Source organism: Hakea prostrata, chromosome 6 (assembly GCF_041222555.1).
Source record: "Hakea prostrata isolate BN-2017 chromosome 6, UWA_Hpros_2, whole genome shotgun sequence".
Classification (NCBI taxonomy): domain Eukaryota; kingdom Viridiplantae; phylum Streptophyta; class Magnoliopsida; order Proteales; family Proteaceae; genus Hakea; species Hakea prostrata.
In genome coordinates this window covers 25,024,381-25,048,971 of record NC_142605.1, presented here as the reverse complement: position 1 = coordinate 25,048,971, position 24,591 = coordinate 25,024,381, and the positions used below count along the sequence as shown (strand labels likewise).

The 24,591-nt window shown below is 38.8% G+C and overlaps 1 protein-coding gene and 1 pseudogene across 3 annotated transcripts in view; both read left to right on the top strand.

The window, feature by feature from the left end:
* Positions 1–609: 609 nt before the first annotated feature.
* Positions 610–3,195, top strand: LOC149012843 (protein DMR6-LIKE OXYGENASE 2-like; annotated as a pseudogene).
* A 5,083-nt stretch (positions 3,196–8,278) lies between these two features.
* The window catches only part of LOC149012842 (uncharacterized), a 28,191-nt gene continuing 11,878 nt past the window's right edge, over positions 8,279–24,591 (top strand). For all 3 annotated transcript variants that reach the window (XM_089157533.1, XM_089157534.1, XM_089157532.1), the window contains exons 1-2: positions 8,279–9,758; positions 16,501–16,600. In XM_089157533.1, coding sequence (XP_089013659.1) covers positions 9,445–9,758; positions 16,501–16,600 — 414 coding nt within the window. In that variant the 5' untranslated portion in view covers positions 8,279–9,444. The remainder of the gene's footprint in view (positions 9,759–16,500; positions 16,601–24,591) is intronic.

Here is a 24,591-nt window from a genome sequence, read left to right as displayed (position 1 = left end):
GCCTATTACAATTATAAAAAGTTATTCAACACGATAAAAGGAAGTAATTCAGAAATTCAAATTCATCTCCAGCTAAGAGTATCTACTATAACTGTAGAAAGACAGCAAAAATGATTCTTGCCCATAAGGATCCTAGCTATACAGCCAAGATGAAACCAAAAGGGGAAAGAAATCAATCAAAAAGCAAATCATTTCATACGAAGAGTAAAAGATTTCCAGAAGCTTGAGGTGGGCAGGAGATATTGGATATCTATGGAGCTGGAAACCACATTCAGGATATGATTTAATGTAATAAATTTTCTCCCCTACTTTTCTTACATCGCATGCTCTGGTCCACATTTACTCTATCCAGATAACTCATGCAGGATTTAGTTCCTGTGTGGTATCACTGTTATGCCAGCATGTTCACCACACACATCCAACGGCTCTGAATGTCATGGATTTTACATCTATGTGTTAAACCCATGATTGAAAATTCCAAACCATTGGTATATGCTGAACACCCTATTGTGTCACACTGGAGATCTAAGACCCAACCCGTATAGAAGCTATAAACAAGATGACCATCATCTCCAGACATGGTAGCTGATCGAGCATTCCAACTTCAAGATGACTAACACAAAATTATTGTTGACTGATCTTCTGAAGACCGGCATCCGCCAAGTCCCTTCGAATTATGTTCGACCAATCTCCGACCGGCCAAATCTTCTTGATGTTCAAACCTCTGATCACGAAATTCCTTTCATTGATCTTCAAGGACTCAATGGTCCTTACCGTTCTGATACAGTAAAAGAAATTGGCCGAGCATGTGAACGTTATGGTTTCTTTCGGGTATGAAGTGACTTTTTATCTCTTTTGATCTTTAATTTCTTGATCTGGGTATGCATGCAACTGATTAATCCTTCTGCTGTTTGTGTTAAAAAATAGGTTAAGAGCCATGGAGTACCAGAAAGTGTGACAGATGACATTTTAAGGGTATCCAAGGAGTTCTTCCAGTTGCCTGAAGGAGAGAGGTTGAAGATCTACTCCAGTGATCCTTCCAAGACCTTGCGGCTCTCAACTAGTTTCAATGTGAGTACAGAACCAGTTGCAAGTTGGAGAGATTATCTGAGACTCCATTGTTACCCTCTCGATGACTATATTCATGAATCGCCTTCTAATCCTCCATCTTTCAGGTTTGTGTCCCACTTCTTACAGGTTGTAACCTGGTTTGCTAGCTTCTTAAAGCATTTGGGTTTTGATTGGTTTTGAGTTTCGTTATAAATAGCCTCAGTGGATAACCTAGAAAATAGGGCAAACAAAATGTCGCAATTTGTAAGATATGACAGTGGTGAATAAGGTGGAGCCAGGGTTTAACATTGGAAGGATCTAAATACCAATATTTTACACTGAACGTAATGAATATTCTACCTATTATCTTTAGAGAAATTTTCAGTACCACCTCTTGAGTTACCTTCTATTAGTTATCCAATTTATCAATCAAACCCCTTATTACTAACACTGTTAGTCTCAGATTGTTTATATTTATTCATTTCCAAAGTGCCCCACATTCTATGGAAAGAAGATGGCAAAGGAGAGTAAAACAAAAAACAATAATATTAGTGCTAAAATATAAATCATAAACATGCAAGAATAAAAGAGAATAATGAGTGGTTATAGGTGGTAGAGAAAGAGGAAGACAAGTTAACTTTAGGTTTTTTACGTTCAAGGGTATTTTTGTCTTCTTGAAAAAATTAACTTGCATACATCACCACATAAATTTGATTTCACTAACACGCTACAAGGAGCCTGATTGATAAATTGGATAATTCAAGGGGTGGCGCTGAAAATTTCTCTTATCTATATCATTAAAAAGTTTCTCCAATTGGGGGTCAAGTATCGATATTTTAAACATGGCAAAAGGGTCATAGGAAAATTTCAAAGTTTTTGAAAGAAAATGGGGAAATTCTAAAAAATTAAAGGGGAGGGGGGGGGGGGGGGGGAGGGGACATGCATGACCCCTGTCCCAATGTAGCTCTACCCATGGTGGTGAAAATTTCAGAAAATAGCAGAATTTCTTTTTCTTCTGTAGATGTGGGCAAGTTCATTGAACCATAGTAAAATCCTTGAATATTTTGCTTGTATTCTTCTTCATGATTATGCATCTATTCCCAACATTTTTCATACTTCTTCTTTGTTTTCGCTGAAAGGGAATATGCAGCAAAGTATTGCACAGATGTGAGAAACCTTGCACTGAAGTTGCTTGAAGCAATTTCTGAGAGCTTAGGTTTGGAAAGTGATTACATAAACACAGTATTACAGAAACATGCACAACATATGGCTCTCAATTATTATCCTCCATGTCCACAACCAGACCTTGCATATGGATTACCCATCCATGCTGGCCCAAATGTAATCACAATACTTCTCCAAGACAATGTCCCAGGTTTGCAAGTCTTCAAGAATGGCAAGTGGGTTGCTGTCAACCCAATTCCTAATACCTTCATCATCAATATTGGTGATCAAATGGAGGTACTTGAGCAATGGAAGGTACAAGAGTGTGCTCCATAGGGCTGTGTTAAACTGCAATGAAGGGAGGATCTCAATCCCAACTTTTTATAGCCCATCACCTGATGCTGTGATCAAACCTGCAGAAGCTCTAGTGGATGAAGAACACCCTGCCATCTACAGAAGCTTCACTTATTATGAGTACTACACCAAGTTCTGGGATAGAGGACTTGCAAAAGAAAAGTGCTTGGATATGTTCAGAGCTTCTTCAATGTAGATTTGCTTGAGAACCCTCAAGAGAGATTATAGATCATTGTAATGCGAATTATGTAGGAAAGCATAATAATAAGGTGGATTTGGGTTTTCTTTGGATTCATATATACTTGTTCTCCCCCAGTTGTTTATGATTTTGAGTACTATTGTAATGCATACATATATGCATACATATATAATGGAAGACAGTTAGCTTTAGAATATGGAAAATCGGTGGTAGATGCATGGGCTTCCTGTGCTCGTTTCAAGCAGTCGGTAGGCTCTGGAGTGTCTTTGAGGTGGAGGTTTCCTCCTGGTGGTTGGATTAAAGGAAACGTGGATGCTGACTTTCGACGTAAGGGTGCAGATGTTCACATTGGTGGTTTATTTCACGATTCTGCTGGTCGTTTTATTGGTGGTTTTGTTAGAAGGGTTCGGTCAAGTTGTGTCTTTTAAGCGGAACTTGAAGCCATTTGCCAAGGTTTGGAGTTGGCGGTGAGTAGTCATCTCTTGCCGCTACAGTTGGAGTCGGATTCCCGGAAAGCAATAGAGCTTTTGGATCCATGTTGTGTGGATCATGGGAGATTTGGTCGTTTAGTTGAGCAAATTAGTGTTTTGCTGCATGAGATGGTGAGTACGCGATGCGTATATGTTGGACGTGTTGCTAATAAGGCTGCTGATTGGATGTCTAAGTTTCCACTCGATTTGGAGTGCTCTTGGATGTTCTTTCAGGATGTTCCCCACGGGTTGGAGGAGATCCTTCAGGCGGATTGTAATGTTGCTTCCTTTTAGTATCTCTTTGAGTCCTTGACTCCGTTGTTTTTATTATAAAATATATATATATATATATATGAAGAAAAGTAAGAAATAAATGATAATATTTGATAATGTTTTCCTCTAGTTTCTGTAAAACAAGGGCAGACAAACTAGGAGGGAGGTTACTAGGACTAAAGTGTGCCTCAGTAGCGGTTCTCGCATAGCCTACTAGGAAGTCCACGCAAAAATTTGTCTCTCTAACATGGCATAGGAAGACGATATCCTAGGCAGTCTATGTTTGATGTCCATTATATCATCCACCACATCTTCTGCTTCCTAGGGAGTGCTTATCTTGTGATGCATCTAAGGTGCGAAATTTCGTCCAAGTTTGCCGGTTAGCTATGTGTCAAACTAGGTGAATTGACAAAAACTCGATTTCGCCGACATATACGCTAACAATACAATGTATCCTTGCGAGACTAAGGGGCGAAAGTTAGTCTTTTTCACATGTCATGTCATGTCAGTTAAAGTTTTAAAATATAAAATATTGATATATTCTACAAACTAGATTGTCAATACAAAATATTAAAAAATGATAAAATAAGACTTGATAGTCAACTTACTCATGTCATTTTAACGTTTAGTAATCTTTTACCTATTTTTTAAACAATGTTATGGTTTAATCAGTACCACATGTAGTCTCATAGTCATCCACTCATCCTTTTGAGAAATATCAAAAACTCATCTCCATCTTCTTCACTTGGGTAATTTAGTGATGGAAGGCAAAACTGCAAAAGAGATGGCACTCATCTTCTTTTTCAAACTTTAAAGGAATGATTTGGACCTCACAACAAACTCAACACGGAGATGAGCTTTCTTGGCTGCTTTTTTGAAATTGGTCGTTTGACGGCAATATTACTCAAGTTTGACGGCGATTATTACCAATATTTTGTTGGTTCGGTCATTTTCCAACAATTTTTCAGCGATTTTCGGCTAGATTTAGTAATTTCGCTTTTTAGTGAGTGTTTCTATTCGCCACTCACCAAACCAAGCGAAATTCACCGATTTTTCAGCAAATTTTGCCGAAATGTTTTACCTTGGATGAATCACTATATTGCTTATTAAACATCAAACCCAAATCTCTATGGGTATATAATAGAAATCTTACCATGATGTTCATGATGCATCAATAAATTGATCCTCCCATAGATGATATGTTAGTCATGGCATTCTAACTTTTTGTGATTGAAAAGCTGTCTAATTGGCAAGGTAACATCAACTAAAAGCATTAGGTCACATCAACTAAAAGCATTAGGTCTTGAGTTTGACTCCTCAAACCTTCTATAATGATCAACCCTATTTTGTGAAAGTTAAATGATTTTCCTTCCATTTTGTCACACTTCTTCCATTATGGTTTACCATGGGCCTGGAATTCAGAATCTAGCACTAGAACAAGCCCAAATCTTTTGATTGGGCTTTGGATAGGCTTACGCGTTGCTAGGCCCAAATTTCTTTCCCTATTAACTTACATTGTCCATTTTCATTCAACAGGGAATTAATATGCAGTTGAGTTCTGCAGAAATGTAAGAGGGGCTTTCACTGAAGTTGTAAGAAGCAATTTCAGAGAGCTGGACTCGACTTATGCATAATAATTGTACCTATTTGGCTATACAATCCAAATTGTAGACCAATTTTATCTTGGGCCTTTGTAAATTAACTTTTATGCTTTTAAACATACATATAATGTTGAGTTTTTTATGCTTTGTTTGATTTAATACATTTTTAAAAAGAGATAATTGGCCATTATGCATTAATTATTTGATTAAAAAAATCTATATATAAAAAAAAAATTGAAAAAAAAATATATAATCACACAATGTATTAAGGGGCATTTTTTGTCTCTCCACGTTTGAAATTTGAATATACTTGACGACAACTAACGATGTTAGTCTGGTTAGGACTCACATGTAATATATTGCATTAAAGAGACCCAACATTAATTTGTGATCCACTAAAGAAATCCACACGTAAAAAACTCTAATGTAAATAAGTATTTCACCTAGATAAGATAAATTTTTTGAAAAACCACATGATTAATCAGTTCTGAGTTTCATTTTACAAAACTAACCATGGTATGTTTCAATCTACTAAATTGGATCCTGAGTCCAGGTTTTCAAAAGTAACCACTACAGTATCTTTCTTTCCTTCTCTAATGTCAATTGGCATCTTGACCATTACTTGTGTTGCTAGTTGCTATTATTCTTCTTTCTTTGGTAGAAGCTTTTCCATTTCTACAACTACCAATGCCCCCATTTATTTTTAAATCAAATCTGTCAACGAATTTTCTACTTTGCAAATACCCATTTATCTGCAACGATATGTGCAATCTCCCCCTTTAACTGCAACCCTCTTCCCTAAGGTATCGTTTGTTTGTTGGAATAAAGGTGAGGCAGGAAAAAAAGTAGAAAAAAATTAAATTTTTTCATGAAATCTCAGAAGTGTGATTTGTTTAGGGCTTGTTTGGTTACATGAATCCAGAGATTTTAAATCCCTGGATTCATGAATCTGAGAATTATACCCATTTGGTTGTAAAAATCTCTAGATTCACATTTTTACATTAAAAACGTGAATCTGTAGATTTATGGGTAAGGGGTGAAACCCAGAGATTTCAAAAAAGCAATACATTTGCACATTCATAAAAATCACGTCGATCAAATAGTTTTTTAGGATGAATCCACATATTTCATTCTACAACCAAACATTTAATTTTATAAATTATGATTCCATAGCTTTGAAATCTATTGATTTGAAATCTCTAGATATTTGAAATTTTCAGACTCATGTAACCAAACATGCCCTTAGTTCATAGAGTAAAAAAAATCTAGAGATACGCTTCCTTTGTCTAAGGTGGCACGTTAACTTTCTCATTTAATGTCTTTCAAAACATTACAATATATATAGAAATTTGTGAGAAAATATGAAAAATAACAAAGTGAGACCATTATTTAATATTCTTTTACAAAATCTCTTCATTTCTTTTACTTTTCCATCGCCTCGTTACATATGGGGCCCATCCGCCCATATAAATATTTTTCCACTTTTTTTCCCCTCAAATTGAGAGTTGTCTTTTCTTCCTCCTGGTCGCGTTACATTGCAAGATCTACAAAAGCTTCTTCCAAATCTAGGAAATAAGATTTTGAAGCTTCTGGTTTTTTCCTATAGCTTTAGTTCTGATTTTTGTTCTTCCCTGTTTAACAAGAACTAAGAGGGAAAAGGAAAGAGAATTTTGGAGGGAAGACCAATAATCGCTTTGACAAATCGGAACTACATTCCATTTTGACTATTCCTTTGAGGAGAACCTGTAGAACAAAGAAGGAAATAGTAAAAGCAATGGCAAATAAACTAAATAGATGAAGGGGATGGGGGTAAATCCGTCCAAATGGTTAGTTATTTGACCCTATAGTTCTGTTTTGGTATTTTTGTAAATGAACCAGAAGAGTACAATTTTGTAAGCTGAAACCCACATTGGCTGTAAACTTCATTTTAGATAACCTTGAAATTTTTCCTAAAAATTTCATATCTATTGATGGTTTTCAATTTTTTCTCTTTTTTAACATCATCATCAAATTAGTTACAATGGCTAGGGCCCACAGGCTTAGTGGAGAGCGTGCGAGACTAGAGATTCAAACTTAAGTTACTACCTCCGAATATAGGAGACTATCAGACAATTCCACTTTCACACAATATTGGTCCCCATCGTGCTTAAACACCAATTGAGTAAAGTATCTGTCTAAACCCATATTCATATCGAGTTGGGATCTTCTTTCTGTGTGAGTAAGGGGCTGTGTTTTTTATCATATTTTTCCATTACATATTTAGAAAGAAAATCTATCTCTTGTTTACGTTTTTAGTGCTTAGAGGTGGTCCTGTCTCCTAATAAATAAAAAAAAAGTACGTAAATATCACAGCATCTATGTGCGGATGGAGAATCCAAACTCATTCAAACCTGTCCCGTCATTCCCTAATGGACCCCACCTTAGATCACAACAACATACCAATTCATAACCTTTCTTGCAATTGTGACTCCCCACTCTCCAAAGCCTTGTTCCAGTCTGTCAATTTGCACTTATATATAAATAATAAATAAAAAATAAAAAACTAAAAAAGTGTAGACTTCCCACTCAATAATTGGTGCATTCACTGTATCAACTAATCAACAATTTATTCTTTAATCCAACTCACAATTAATATTAAATTATTCTGATGTTTTGAAATTAGACTCAAAGTCCAAAGTCCAAACTCCATTCAGTTCAATTTAATGATTTGACCACTTTTAGGCAACAAATTATTTGATTATTCAGTTTTAATTCAAAAACAAACCGGTTCAGACCGGATATAGACCAATGAAAAAATCACACAAGATTAAGACTTCTAGTTCGGTTGTATTAATTATCTTATCTATAATTATGGATTAATGTGGTCCTTAATCCTTGTTAAACCATATTAACCCTTTTAACTGTCATAACGGTCGTTGAGAAACTCAAAGGAGGAGCAACTGGGTGTCTTTTCGGGCATTCCACTAGGAGAGGTTGTGCACTTGTGATTCGTTCATTCTCCACTTGTCCTTGCCAGAAATAAGAAACTGAAATTTTTTTAATGTCAAAGTGGTGGTATTTCTGTAATTTTATCAAAAGGCGGTGGCTTTTTTCCAAAGTCAATTGATGCTTGAAGGCTTGAAAGCCTAAAGCAGTAAACAGTAAAAGCAGAGCTTCCGCTATGAGATGAACTCAGAGTCACTCAAAATGAGTTGCAGAGAGCAGAAGGGGAAAAAATAATTAAAATAAAGAGAAATTGGGAGAAGCGTAAAGGCACAACCGCACAAAAGTTTCAGAAGTCAGAACTCAAAACTGGGTGAAGGAAAAACAAAAAAAAAAACGGAAAAGATTTGGAGAACAAGGAAAGGGTGAGGTGGTTAAGGGGAAGAATCTCCCACAATAATTGGTATCAAATGCTCATTGGGATTCGCACTATTGCTGAATTCCAAGGTCTCTCAGAAGCGATTATTTAAAACCCACAAAGCTTTTCCCTTTCCGATTGGAGTTTTGGCCTTTGGGCCATAAAGAAGGAAAGAGAAAAGGTTGAGAGAGGAGAGATGGGTGAACCTGATAAGGGGTTTTCCTGGAAAGTTGCACAGAAAGGTGAAGTTTCCTTTCCCACTCTTTCTTCCACTGTCTTTGATGTCTAAATCATTGGTGGGTTTGCTTGCGTGTAATCTGAGACGTGTTTTTTAAGTCTGATTCTGGGGTTTCTTCTGAGGCTTGATGTTTCGTTTGAAGTTGCGTTGATGGTCGTGGATGAATGGCTTGAGGTTTTGCTATTTTGGTACTTGGTTTGGCATAGAAGGTGAAGTTTGCGGCTGTTTTGAGGAGATATTGTCGTTTGAATTTGGACTTTTGGCTGTGATTACTAGGTGGATTTGCTATTTGTGGGTCTTGATGTTGATGGGAAGTTGTGTAATTTGAAGTTTCAAAAAGAAACGTGGGGAATTCTCTCTTTCTTCTTCTGTTGCGGTATAAACCAGGGCAGGTGGGGTTTGGCTCGACCTTTTTGTGTTTGTAAATAATCATATCATCTTCAGGTGTTTGAACTGCGAGTTTATCGAGGCAGGCTCTGTGTTTCAACTTCTGGAGCTTGTGGGCTACCCACTTTGGAACCTTGAATTCAGAGGACATACGAGTCTTATTGGTAGCTCCTGTTGGTGAAATCCGTATTAGGAATGTTTAAGCAAGGCTAATGGGTTTTTGATTTGCATTTGAACCATTGGAAATTGATATCTGGGCATCTGTAAAATCTGCAGGTTTTGATTAAGTAGAGGGTTTGAGGTCTTTCAGGTAGAAATGGCAGCTGATTCGAACATGGGCATCCATCAAGATCCATCAAGATCCATATATGTCTTCCGTGTTGAACAGGCATACGATTTCATTTCAGTCCAGTGCCTCAAGCAGCAACTCAGGAATGATTCCTTTGGGAAACTCTGTTGGAATGAATGGCACGGTTCCATTGGGTAATTCTCTAGGGATGAACAGTACAACAGGGATGATACTGACTGGTAATTCCAGTATGATAAACAACCCTGGAATTACTGCAGCTGGATATTCCCCCGGTTCTCTTCTTGATTCAGTGCCAGGTCTCAAGCATGATACAGGATTGGCTGTCGAGTGGTCCCCGGAAGAACAGTCTAAATTGGAGGAAGGTCTTGCAAAGTAGGTACTCGCATCATGTTTATTTTATAGCTGTTTATCGTACTGTCCTTGAACTATGAATTCATCAAAGCCTTTCCTGCTTAGCTGTGGTTATAATTTTTTTTTTAATGAAGAATGTGCTTATTCCTTGCTTTTTGTATCGCAACTTACAGTGGATTTTCATGTGGTAATCGATTCTAAAGACCTGGCTTTTAGTTAATCATTCTTGATGCCTGTTAATTTTGGTACAATTTAGAAAAATGCTTATAGAAGCTAGGGGTTCTATGATTTAATCTTATTTTTTTCCTCATATACCACTCTTCAACCCCCTTCATTTTCTGTAATGTTTCGTTTCATTTCCATGAAACTACACTTTTTACGAGTTGTTTTCTCCTATACATATTCTTGTGCCTAAATTTGTTCTTCATCCATCAAGATGATTATTTTTGCCTGTGACATTGTATCCATCAATCCATTATCAGTTTTGCATTTCTTCATGGTCCAAATAGTAGATGCATCATGCATGTAAGATTTGTTTTCTTTATTTAGATTAGGAGTTTCTTGGCTTTAATGCTGCTCTTTGGTAAGTTGAATGACCTAGTCATTTATATTATTTTGCATGCATAGCCCCATAGAGTTCATAATCCCTGGGAAGGTATTCTTCAATTTCTCATTGCTGCTTGTTTACCTTACTAATTGGGCAACACTTTTGAAATTCTTTCCCATACTCCTTTGTTGTGATGCATTTACAACTTATTGGGATGCCAAGAAGTTTCTTTTCCTTCATAATAAAAGGTTTTATTTGAATTTTGAAGGAAGAGACCATCGTCCATACTACGGGTATATGCAACAGATGCCCTCAACTAATTCTGACAAATTGACATTGTCATATTTAAATCATCTGGGATCACAATCATTATAGAACTACACTAAGCAGCTACTGCCCTTCTAAGCAGACTACTTGTTTCTCAGCAAATCTAGACTGCTATTTTCTAGGTATAAGCTTTCTTTGTTCACAAGAACCTTTTTCTATTTGTTTCTCAGCAAATCTTAAGAGCCAGTTTCATATATATTTTAATCCTACGATCGGTCTTTTGCTGGCTCACTTGATCCCAACTCCTGACTGGCAACATGGTTTTTGTTACCACCAGTTAAGGTTTGTTAAAATGTATTCCTATCTGCTCTTCTTCGTTTCTCAGGCAATGAAGCTGGAACAAACTTAAGAATTATCTTAGCTCCCCTCCAAAAAAGAATCCTTTCTCCAAGAAGACAAGAAAATGTGCAATTTCCCACTATTGAAACCCATTGAAAGGCCCAATATGATTATGTGAGTGAACTACGCCTTCCATCTAGGCATCTGACAAAGAGCTTCAATGTAGGAATAACCATTAGGATGATCCTAACTACTTGTTTAGCTTATCATTGAGCTGATAGTTCCAAGTTTCATAAGAATATCTGACAATACCTTGTTTGAGAAGTAAGCTTAACATTATGAAGGTATTGCCATTGGACTGAAGATATCATATGCTTAAGTCAACTGGCCCCAGTAAGTGATCGACTAGTGGTGAATAATTGATGACCTTGTATGAACCAGCCCAGCTTGAATGGGTCAGAATAGGGTGGGGCTCACCTGTGGAGTTGGGCTAGGGTTAGTGTAGGGGTTATGTCAAGTTAATATTGATGAGAATATATGCTGAAGGTTACAACTAAATTAAGTGGTTCTAAGTTATGGCGGATTCCTAGTGAAAATAAGGCTGAAGGGTAAAAAGGTAATTTCAGGCAATTGGCTGGTGAAAGGATACAAAACTAAATTTCAGGAAATTGGCTGGTGAAAGGATACAAAACTAAATTTCAGGCAATTGGCTGGGTGAAAGGATACAAAACTTAGATTGAGGTGGAAATTTCATCTGGTTTTAATGTTTATATTTATAGGAAATTCTTGCCAAAATTGCCTTATACATGAAGTCCTAGAAGATGGTTGCTGGTTGTCAAGGCAGTAGCTTGCTTTTACTTTAAACTCATATAAAATTGGATCTGTGGATGTTAGAGTTCTAATAGAATTCTTGGGCAGCAAAAGATTTTGAACATGGAGATGATATTTGAGGCTGTGGGTTGAATTTGGGAAGTTTCTAAGGGTGGATTTTTACTTTGGGTAGGTTTTTATTAAGCTAAGGATTCCAAAAATGAGAATAGGAAAAGGAAAAGATGGGGTTAGGACAATTAGAAGATTAGGACAGAATTCGGTGTTGGGATTATGCAATTAATTAACTGTTGTTATGAATCAGCTTGGCAGAAGCTTAATGGCTGAAACGGATGAAGACTCTATTCAGAACCTTGAATCTTCATGGTATTTTTCAACTTAGTTGAAGGGGAAGCTTTAAGTCAAAGCTCCCTCTCTTCACACGTCAACAAGTTGATTGGATCAAATACCAATCACATCAATGAACCTTTCAGGCTTCACATCAACGAGAGTCGACCAGATATACACACCAATCCTGCCGGAGTCTAAACGCTAAACTGAGCTCTTGCAATGGAGGAAGAAGGCGCCACAGCTTGCAAAGCACATTCATGTTCAATAATGTAACCCCTTACAACCTTGTACAGAAGACTCAAAGATAAACTCGCTCTCATACAGAAAAGGAAATGACTAATTCAATCCTTAACGTATGTGTTGACTAGAATTGACTAGGAAACTAAAATAGATTCAACATAGGACTGGATTTATAAGTCTGGATATAGACCCCACTAAAATGCTTCCTAGCAGTTAATTGCAACTTTAATTAACCACATATAATTGGTTCAACTGAACTAAACCAAAACAACTTAAAATGAACCAAGTAAAGAAAGTAATTTCATTCTAAACCTAGGTACCCATACTTTAGGCCCATAAAAGTAGTCTGTTAGAAAACAATGGATCAGGCTGAATAAATATATACTGATGTAAACCCAATTTTAGAGAATAATTTCCCTAAAATTAAGAGATCGCCCAGAAACTTCCAACAAATAAATCAAAATTATTATGGGATGCCTATGGGAGTGGGAAGCACTTTGGAATGATATGGGATATTCTGATTTAAATGGGAATTGGGGGGAAAGATAAGGAAACAAAATTGGGATCCTAAGGGTCGTCAGGGTTTTAACAAAATCTATATCGGTAGGGTTTTGCATAAGATCTTGATTTGACAAAACTGAATGGGATGGTATGGAGAGGTTTATGGATGATGAAAGGGGATGGATAAAGAGCAGGGGAAGTTACTTGGTAAGTTCTTGGGCAATCCTTCTTGATCTTTCTTCTCTTTCTTTTTCTTTCTTCTTTCCTTTCTTTTTCTGCTTTCTTTTTCTGTTTCAGATCTACCGCAAGCCAAAAGAGGGGGGGGGGTTTGTCGCAATGAAGGGAAGAGAGGGAAATAAGAAGCAGTAGGGTAGGGGAGGGGTGGGGGAGTGGTGAGGCAGAGTCATAGAGGGCTGGGGAAGGGATCCAGGTTCTGTCGGGGTTGGGGGGTGCTGTTAGGGTAGTGACAGCGGGGGGAGGGGGGGAGTTGGGTTTCTGGGTTGCACAGACTGGAAGGAAGAAGAATGAAGAAGAAAAGAAATGGGGGTAGGGGTTGGGGAGGGGATTTACTCACTGGTTTGCTGAAAACTCTTGAAGGATGCTTGCTGGAGCTGTTGATTGGCTGCTGTAGCTTATGGAAGCTTTTTTTTTTTTGGATGAATAAATAATGATATTAAACAAACAACGAACTACAAGGACGAACAATTAGGGAGAAGGGATGATTTGGGAGTTAAGGCCTCAGGAGACAACAATAAGCCTGTTCCTTGGGGAATCAACAACCGGGGGATGGGGAATGCTAATGAGTCTAGCTGATACATCAAAATAAATTGCGTTCCAAATCGAATCAAGGGAGCAGGATTTAGAAGTCGAACACCTTAGAGTCCGCTCCCACCAGAGATGATGGATCATAGCACCATAGACAAGCTTACCTACCTGGTCACAAATAGAGGAGCTTGTGAAATTACTCAAAATCCAAAACCAGTCACGATCAAACCCAAATGAGCGGCGGGAGCGGGGCCAAATGAAAGCAAGGGCTTTTCTCCAGAGAGAACTAAAGAAGGGGCAGGAGAAAAATAAATGCTCAATGTCCTCGGTACCGATCCAGCAAAGGATATAGTTTGAGTTCACAGGGTTATGGCGGGAGATGAGGAAAGCCTCGGTTGGGAGGGCATGGTTTAGGGCTCTCCAAAGGGTGAGGGTGTGCCGAGGAATATGTCCAGGGAACTAGACAAGGGAAGGCCAAGGGGGGAAGGGGAAGGGGAACGAACCAAGTTCCAAGTAGAAGCCGAGGTGAAGGATTTTGAGGTTGAGGGGAGCCAAACTAAAGTGTCATGAGCGGAGGGGATAATGGGCGGGAGGGAATTCCAGACTTGTGTGAGACTAGGGTGGGGGGCAGGGGTCCATGATCCATCGGAGATGAAGTCCGATGACAGGGAAGACTTGGGGATGCGGGAGTCATAGACGGTGCGGGAGGGAAAAAGAGAGTGGAGAATACCCATCGGATGCCACGGATCTTGCCAGAACTTAGTGGAGAGGCTTGAGGAAATTTGAGTGGTGATGGCAGGGAGAGCATAGGGCTTGAGGAGAAGAAGTTTCCTCCAGATCCAGGAAGGGTTGGAAGGGATAGGGACAGCCAGAAAAAATCAGATTTAAGGAGGTAAGAGTAGACCCAATTGACCCAAATGGAATCTTGTTTGGAAACAATTTTCCGGATGAGACAAAGCAAAGTAGCGGAATTGACATCTTGGATCCTACGGATTCCTAGGCCCCCCCTCAGATTTAGGCCGACAGATGTTGGACCAACTGATGGGGCGGATGAATCTTGAGGATTCCTGGCCTTTCCAGAGAAAGGCACAGAAGATGGACTCCATCGCCAAAGAGATAGACTTGGGAAGGGGAAAAATGCCACACCAGTAGAGGTAGGAGGATTGGAGGACAGATCGAATGAGCTCAACACGACCGGCAAAGGAGAGAAGCCGGCTTTTCCAAAGTTGGAGACTTTTCCAAATACGATCTAGCATGGGAGAGCAGTGGTGGAGAGAAAGCCTACTAGGGATAAGAAGAAGGCCAAGATAGACAACAGGGAAAGAGCCAGGCTTGAATCTAGAAAGATTTAGGAGATTGGAGCGGAGAGTGTCAGAGACTCCCGAGAGGAAAATGGTAGATTTGTTGAGATTGACTTTGAGACCCGAGATGGACTCGAAGAGATTAAAGGCAGATAGGATAGAAGAGATGGAGCTATGATCAGCTTTGGAGAAGATCATGAGATCATCAACAAAGGCGAGATGAGTGAGATTGAGGGATTTACATTTGGGAATAGGAGAGATCAAGAGTTGATCCGTCTTGGATTGGAGGATGCGGGAAAGAACCTCCAGAGCAAGGGAAAGGAGGTAAGGGGAGAGAGGACAGCCTTGACGAATCCCAACTCAAGAGGAGAAAAAACCATCCGGAGAGCCATTGGTGATAATGGAGAAGGTAGGAGCGCTTGAATGCTTGTAGATGCTGGAGATTGGGATTGGCGCTGAATATTGAAGAACTTTTACTAAATCAGCTGAGGCCCCCTCAACAGAAACCTCAGTCCTCAAACTTAATAATTTTCATTCAATAATCAGACTTAACTTATAAAGAAAGAGTAGGCTCTTATTTATAGCCTACTAAAAGACTCTTCAACACTACTTCCTTTATAGATAGGATCCCACCACATAGTCTCAACCATCGAAATGAAATCTAAAACTTATAAAGATTTATAATGGACAGATGCTGAAATAAAACTTTAAGTTAAACTCAATATGCACATCCTTAAATTCCATTTTATTTAAAACTCTAATTGCCACATGTACTAGAGTTTGAAACAACCAAGGACCCAATAACTCAACTGCTGACTCAAAACAAACTTCCTAACCAAATTGGATTCTGTAATTAAATTGGAATTAAATTCCAGCAACAAATTAGGGCAGAAAATGCCCAAAATACCCCTGCTAGGAGGTTCGGCCGGACTAGGGGGCTTCTTAGAGCCCTCTTGCGGCCCCCACTTAGGGTTTTGGCCAGGTCCAAGTTGTGTTCACATCAAGAACCCGACCCTAGATTTATCCCTGATAAAATAAGCTTGTTTTGGTGGTGGATCTGTGTCAGGTAGGCACTTCAAAGTCTAAGACTCTGGTAGGGTTTTTAGAAGTAGTGATAAAAGAAACCTAAAGGGGAGTTTCTGCTTGACAAAGACTTGGAGTTAAAGTAGTAAGGGTGCAAGTAACTAATAGAAAAAACAAGCTCTAGAACAGAACAGCTCGGATAGTATGAGGCACATTGCACTGACGTTCTCACCTAAGTTAACACCTCGTGTTTTTGTTTATTTAGCTGTCACCTTCAATGGCATTATACATCCCCTCTCACATCATTGAGGTCAAGGAGCACCATAGGCAAGTTTGATTACTCTTGCCTTAGCAAGCACATTGAGTCCATTGCTCAATTTCTCATTTATTGTTGCAATGATTTGAATTCTAGCCAACATCAAGTGTCATGCCTTCTAGTTTGAAGATTGCAACAGTAGCATCGGGATAATGACTTAACTGCTTTTACTGGTGAAAGATGGTTGTGATTCTCCTCAACTTTTTATGTGATACTTTCTAATTGTTTGCTTATGAGTGTTACGTTGTCTTCACTTCCTCTGGTTTGTAGTCATACATTTATTAATATACTGCATGAAATTATTAGATATGGTGATGAACCAAGCTTCATGAGGTACGTCAAGATCGCAGCTATGCTATCTGACAAGACTGTACGGGATGTTGCTCTGAGGTGCCAGTGGATGACGGTGAGCGTTGCATTTTTGAAAAGTCTTTCTTTCCTGTTAAATATCCAAGATTTGGTTTTATTGTGATACAACGTGGTTTCCTGAAGATCATACTTTTTGGTCTACATCGCTTCTTTATTTATACTTTGTTGTATGTTAATAATACAATTCCGGAGCTGCTTGGGGTTTTTGAGGCAGTTCTCTCTAATTCTGATTACTTTGACATTTAAATTTCCAAGTAGTAAGGAATAAAATCTTGAAAGTTGTGAGACCACTTGATTCACTGTAGTCTTACAGCTTACATAAATAAAATGTCTTATTTGAACTGTTGGCTACAAGTTTATGAAATATTCAAGTTAGAATGCTGTATATTTAATTCCCTATTGTTTACTCTTGCTTATGGTGTTAGCTGGTTTCATCTCAAGTATTTTACCATGCTTATTTTCTTGAAATATCTTCCTGCTCCATTTTTCCATTAGCCTCCCTTTTATGGCATACTGGATCCAATTTCTTTCCAGAAGCCCCATCTATTGCAAGATGGACCACATCCTGAGAAAAACTGATGTGAACCAGGATCAATGGTGTAGTTGGTTGACTATTGCCCTAGAACCAGGCTCACTCCAGGATCCTCTTTCCTGAGAATTAGCAGTCATCTAAGGCTGAAAATACCTTCGGGGGTGGGGGGTGGGGGGTGGGTTCAAGATAGATTTAGGGTTTGTATGGGTAGGTTTAGGAGAGGTTCGGCCCAGCTTAGGGGTTTATAGTTTTAGGTTTCCAAGCTTTACACCTTGCTGTAAGAGTAATTTCAGAATTGAAGTTTATGGTTTTAGAATCTAGTGTTTATAGGTTTTGGTTCAACCTAAGGTTAAGGTCGACTGCCAATTGAGTGATAGGGAAGCTAAACTTAAAAGGGTTCTAGGTTTGGATGAAGGATGAGAGAGATATAAGGCTTTGCAAATTATAGGGTTACAGTTTCTAATGAAGAACGCAGAATTTTCTAGGGTTTTAGGTATGGGAGGGGGCTGGATTTAGGATCGAGGGTATGGGTTTCGAGTGTAATTCTAAAAGGAGAAGGGTTTTAATTGTATTACAAAACTGCTGCAATCAGGGTTTTAAAAATTCTGGAATTTCCAGAAGCTGCCGCAGGTTTGTAAGAAGGAAGAGAAGAAGAAAACCTAAGGGGGAAGGGCTGGAATGATAGATTAGGGTTAGTGGAAGGTAGGGGATTAGGTATTAGCGCAGGGGGAGGGTTTCTATGGCTGCAGCAGGGGTTGGGAATGGGCTGGATGTAACCACGATGGAGGGAGAGGGGCTGGGATTCCAGAAACTAGGGTTAGAAGGGTAGGGGAAGGCTGCGGGAGAGAGGGGAGAGTAAGGAATGGGGCTGGGGTTGGGGAAGGGAGCTGGTACTTTCTTGGGATCATTTGTAGGACTGCCGAACCTTGAAGCAGTATGCTGGAATACATGGAAAATTGCAGAAAACCTTCACTTGAAGTTGCCGCAGGCCCCCTCTAGGGAACCCACAACTTCTCTAGCTTGCCCCCGAACTCAATCTCAATTTTATTCATCAAATCAATCTACTGTTTACAAGGTTTGAAGGCTTATTTATAGCCTACAGAAAGAAATTAGACTAGGACTCAACTTTAAGAAGGAAATCAAACTTGGACTTTGACTTTCAATTCGAATCTACCTAAAACTCCTTAAGACTTTAACTCATGCAAGGAACCTTCATAACTTACTCTAAAGGATCCCAATTTGAATTCTAAAAGTGGATATAGATCCCTAGCAAGTAGTAGGACAACTCTAGTGGACTCCTTCAAAAGCTAGGAATCCCATTCAGACAAGGACTCTTTAATAACTTAATGAATAATGGCTCAAACTCAAAAACAAAAGTAGATCTAGGTCCCACAAACATACTGGACCCAACTAGACCCTAGGTGGACTTAACCCAAAGATAGCAAAATTACCAAAATACCCTATACTTGAACGAAATTACTTGGGTTGCTGGTAGAGCTGTAGGGTGTTGGTAAACCCCTTGGGCCCTCATTAGGTGGTCCTGGATCTGGTTCACATAAAAAACTGTCTTTCCAACTTAAAGGACTTATTGGCCATTCATCAAATATTTATGTGATACAAACAAACCCAGTAGTTACTCCACAATGTTTTGAGCCCTGTTACAACTCACAAACATGCTGTGGTAGATTCCTTAAATATTTTCCACCTGCCACCATCCATCAAAAGTGGCACTCTTTTTAATGTCAAAGTTTCCCTTACCTTTACAATTCTAAATCAGGGGTTGTAATTTCACATTTCATCCTTTTTCTTCAGTCAGTGTAATGGGGACTATATTTGGTCCATTTCTCTGAAAAGGGAGTGTTGCAGTTTGGCTATCTAAAGCCACTCACAGGTGTGGGGTTTTTGCTTATAGAACAGTATCAGGTGCAGTGGCATACACCACACCAAGATCTTGGGAGTTGCTTAGGGATTTTTTTGAATTCCTTTTTAGTTGGAAATTTTGACAGATGAAACTTAGCTGGATCCTAATTTTTAGTTTAAGTCTTAATTCTATTTTGAGATCTAGTTTAACTTTGTATTATGTTGAGACCCAAATTCTTGTACCCGACTTTGAAGATGGACCTACACCGACATATTTTGTGGGTGACCCGAGTGACCTAATGGATTGATCCATTTACTCGATTGGAATCCCTTTATGTACCTTATATTCGCCTAGAGATTATTGAGACATTTGGGGATTTTTTGATTTAGGGTTTGGGTGAGAGTTTTTGTAACGCCATTCTTGGTGATTGGTATTTGGTAGTGAGATCTCCACTGTTTCTTTCTTCTACATAGGGAAAGGCTTTTCCTCTTCACCAACGGACGTGGCACACTGCATTGGTGTGTGAAACACGTTAAATCTGTGTGTTTTCTTTTTGTTTCTATTTCGATTCGCTATTTCTTGCTGTTCATTTTAACACTTTGAGTTCTATGTAATTACTCAGTTGAGCCACAAAATATATGAATAAGAGTTCTGTTTTGAGCATTGCTGATATTGGAGAAGTATTCTGCTTCCCAACCTCCCTTGCATCAAATTCTTCTACAACCATAGTCTGCTTTACTAAATATCTTGAAGTTCTGTCTATTTACTGGAAATTCTTCAACAACATTCTAGATTATATTCAACAAGCCAAGCTTCTGTTCAAGGATATCTTTGCTGAATAGTAACTCGAATCATCTTGATCCATTTTTTCTTGTAATTTTTTAGACCCTAAATCCTAAGATTTCCCTAGAAATCATCCACAAGCCCTAGAACCTGCCAGACCAAACCAGCCATGAGGAAGTCCCATATTTTGATTGACTTCCACATACATTAGGAAACTTGACCTTAGCTGCAACTGGTGCTGACCACTGAGAACCCTAGATACCTTCAGTCCCTTTTCTGAAAACCCAGAAACCAAACCCTAGTTTGTTGTTATTTCAAATCTAGCAGTGATCCACCATCAAAACATCAATAAACCTTTGCTGTTAGGTTCCCCTACTCTCTTGGCATAACCCCATTCAACCAAGGCCTACCAAAGACAAAACTAAATTTGACCAGAAGGGGGAGGGTTTTTAGGTACTTTATGGCCTGCTGAAGATGAGATTCAGATCTGAATTCTACTCAAGAGCCAAGATTAAATTCCAGATTTGAATTTTGAAATTTGGGCCAATATAGGGTTTTGGCTAGCATGGAAAAAGGCTATTCCTTGCTGGTTTTGCTGAGCAGAGCTGACTTCCATTGCTATCCTTTCAACTAGAATGGGATCTAATTGACAGAACTTGATAAAAATCTGATTTCTGGAATTTTGAAATTTCTGCAGAATCTCAAGGAGGAAGATGAAGTGTAGGTTTTTCTAACTTAGGGAAATAGGACTGATTTGTAGAAAATAATGGTAGGGCTCCAACCTAGGTTTCCTGCGATCCACCTGGGTTGAATGGGGCTGGGAAGGTGCTGGGAATTGGGATTCCCTAATGTGGTTTCTGTGTTGCTGGAAGAGGTTGGGGAAAGGGGAGGGCTGTGGTTACTAGAGAAGGGGCTAGTGAGTTGTGGGGCTTAGGGTCACGGTTCGACATGTCACCCGAATTTTTTTAAACCGAAATGCTAATTTTTTTTAAACCTAAATGCTAAAAACCGTCGTTTCTCTGCAACTTTCTCTCCTTCCCAGGGATACTCGCCGTCAGCCATCCCCAAACCACTCGATCTCCTCCTTCTCCTCCGGTGGCTGGTTTTTTGAGGTTGTCTTGGCGGTGGATGGTGGCGTTGTGATCGTCATCTGGGGTTTCACTTTTTGGGATCGGATCTGGAACATGGCCTCGGCAGGGTCTTCTCACTGGTGCTACAGATGCAGTCGTTTCATTAGGGTTTGGGGTCGAGAACTCGAGATACCATAGTCTGCCCCGATTGTAATGTAGGATTTGTTGAAGAGGTCAAAGAACCCTTCCGTGGCGGCACAAGACGAGTCTCAAGGTCGTCAGTTGCCTGCCGCAGCTATGTACATGCTTGGGAATCAATCAGACTTTTGTTTTTCTGTTCTGATATTTTCCCTCAGATCTGAAGAAAGAGAGAGGAAACAAATCTCTCTCTGTTTCTCTCGCTCTCAATCTCTCTCTCTCTGTGTTTCGCTCTCGGAAGTTTACTCTTTCCTTTCAGCTCTGCAACAGTGACCTTACGGGTTCGGGAGACGGGAGGGGGGGGGAGGGGGAGAGGAAACAACCACCGCAGCCGGAGGAATGGTGGATCGCTCGACTATTCGATCGTCGGCTAATCAGCGATATATCGCTGACTTTTGGTAAAATTGGTGTCCCTGGGGGGACTTTTGGTAAAGTCGATAAATCGCCGACACGAGGTACCGTGCTTAGGGTGGTTGTAGGGTTTGGGGGAATGCTGCTGTTAAGGTACAGAAGCAAAGGGGAGGGGATTATAGGGCTGCACTAGCAAGGAAAGGGGAGGGGAAGGGCTGCGGACAAGAGGGCAGGCAGGGACTGGGTGGGGGATGATGCTACACTTACTTGATTGCTGCGTTTGAATGCTTGAAGGCTTCGATGATCACATATGCTCTGCTGGGTTGAAGAAGATGAAGTAGAAACTTGAACAAACTCTCAACCAAGGCCTACCCAATAAGAAGACCCTGGTCCTCAACTCAATCAATTTTATTAATCATCAAAACTGAGTATTACATTGTAGGAAGAGGCTATTTACAGCCTAAAATAAAAGACTTTTACTGGGGCTGGAAATCCCTAATAGATAAGGTTCCAACTCTAAACTACTACACTCAAAAGGAACCAAATTACTACAAGACCACAATTCTAGGATTGGAATCTTGTGAAGAAACTTGACTTAGGACTCAAGCTAATACTTCCAAATAAAAACAAACTCTAAAAGATAAGAACCCCTTTTGGATTAGGAATCTTATCTTATCCACAACTAACTTTTAAAGACTTGGACTCTTCATAATTCAAAATTGACTAACCCAAATAAAAAAGCAAGGTAGATCCATGACCCTTGGATAAAGGGAATTCTACCCAGACCCATATTGAGCCCTAAAAAAGGGCTGAAAATGACCAAGATACCCTTGGGGCATCGGCCAGCTTGGATTGGCCATTTGGATATGGATTTTGGGACCAACTATTTATTTATTTATTTTATTTTTTTTTTTTTTTTGGGGGGGGGGGGGGGAGGGGGAGTCCTTGTGTTCACGTCAATGACTTAACCAATTACTATTTCACCTCCTATCTTGGTTATTGGTTTCTAATTGGGCCTTAAAAATCTAGAAATACATTATGGAGATATGGTCATTTTCAGGCCCAAGAAATGGAAACTTGCTGTAAATGTAAAGGATAAACATGATTACATGTTTGATTCATTAGCCTGAAAAATGATGAAAGAAAATAAGGAAAAAAAGTGGTAATTTGCCTTTAGACCCTATGTTATAGTGTATGCATGGTTCAGAAACTTGTGTTTGCCAAGCAAAACCTTGAAATTTTGCTGAAATGTTGTATATTTTACGCTTGGTTTTCCTAGTTCATTTTGGGGTGGAAAAGGCCGAATTTGAAAAAGAATGAGCTAATCGAAATTCCAACAAAATGGTGCATTTTTCTTGACTTTTTGAATTTTTGGTCAACACTTGTTTCTTCTAGTGTGAACATTTAATATGATATTTCATCTTGGGGAGTGTGAAATTACTGAAATATTCAAATTTTGCAGTGTTATTTTGAAATGTTAGCGTGGCATACCTATGGTATCCTTTCCTTTCTATAACATACATTGTGTATCATTTAGGCCTAAAACACAACATTCAATGTGTTGAAGTTTGGGCTGTTACTGTTCACGTGAATAGTAACTTGAACAGTGTTATGCTATTATTCCTTGTTTCCTTTTTAGATATGCTACTCTTTCTAATGTAGGAATCTTGCTACACAAGTTTTTGGTCGTTTTTAAAAAGCATAATTTCTATTTTCTATTAATTACTAATTTCAGAACTTTCCTTTTTCAGTACTTTCTATCTTGGACAGATTTTAGGAATTAGTTTTACTAGAAAATTCTATCCATAAGTTGTACTTTTTATTTCCTTTTTTAGAGGGCAAGATGGAGGCTGTGATTCTAGGAGTACTAAGCTAGAAATTCATTCTTGTGTGATTCCTATCAATTCTTATTTTTTCTTCTTCTCAATTCTTTTTGTTGTTGCACTGTTTTGGTTCATTAAAGTTTATTTTCTAACATGGCATCAAAGCTTTTTTTAATCAAAATAGTGTTCTCAAGTATTCTCTTCTGAAGTTCTCTTTCGGTTTTCCTTGGTGCGCAACCACCTACTGCTACAACTAATATACTGTTAGATCAAGTATTAATGTAAATTGATCTTCCCCACCTATTGCCCCTTTGGAAGATCCCAGAACTTGGATTATATTCTGATATTTTTATATCCCCTTCGTTAGCCTTTTGTTTTTGCATACTGCAGTTTTTTGTTCTACCCTATTCGGTTCTGCACTCTGCAGAATTTATTTTATGATTTTTCTTCAAGTTCTGGGCTGCTGGTTCATGAGTTTATACTACAGATCGTGGGATCTTTTGCTTGTTTCTGAAGATTTATTTGGGATGGCTACTAGTTTATATGGTTTGCTTCTTTGATGACTTATGAATGACTCAAATAATACCTTCCATGCTACTAACAACCTAGAGAATCCAGATGAAGATTGGATGTATGTTTCAGTTTGCAATCATTTACATGATGGTTCCTACACAAGGTTGGGTATCCAGATGAAGATTGGGTCTTCTCTAAGGTTCGATCTACCTAGTATTTAATCCCTGGGCAGCTGTTTCCTTTTTATATGATAAGGGCTGCGATTTACCTGTCTGGCTATGTTTGCATCTCAACTACTGGTTTATAACCTACGATGCTATACAATGTTTTGTGCGAATCCCTGGGCAATTGTTTCCTTATTTCGTGGGTGGAATTAATTTTCTGCAAGTTTTTTTTCCATAAAAACTTGTACCTACTCTGTTTCTTATAAGATTTTTTCAACATCTCAGACTTGAATTTAGTATCAGCTAGGTTCTACTCTATTGACTACTGTTGTTTCTAACAAATTTTTTTCTACCCACCTTTGGTACCCCACATATTTTGTTTTTTTTTTTGTTCTTGATTATCAATAGCTGAACTTGTGCCTCTCCCTCCATGTCCATCTTTTGCTCTTTATTAAATCCCATCTATACCATAACTCCTCACCATTGGACTATATTTACCACGGATACTATATATTTACCACATTACAACATTCCCTACCATGAGGAGAACTTGGAAACTATATTTCTTGGGATCTTTTTAAATTGGATATTGGTTATTGGTCGTCATTAATTGTCCACGTGTAATGCTACACATGGAGGGGAGAATGATACCTTATTCTATATCTACTCAAGATGTGCTGATGGATATTATTTGTGAAGTTCTTTGTCCTCAACTTATGGCATTCTACAACAA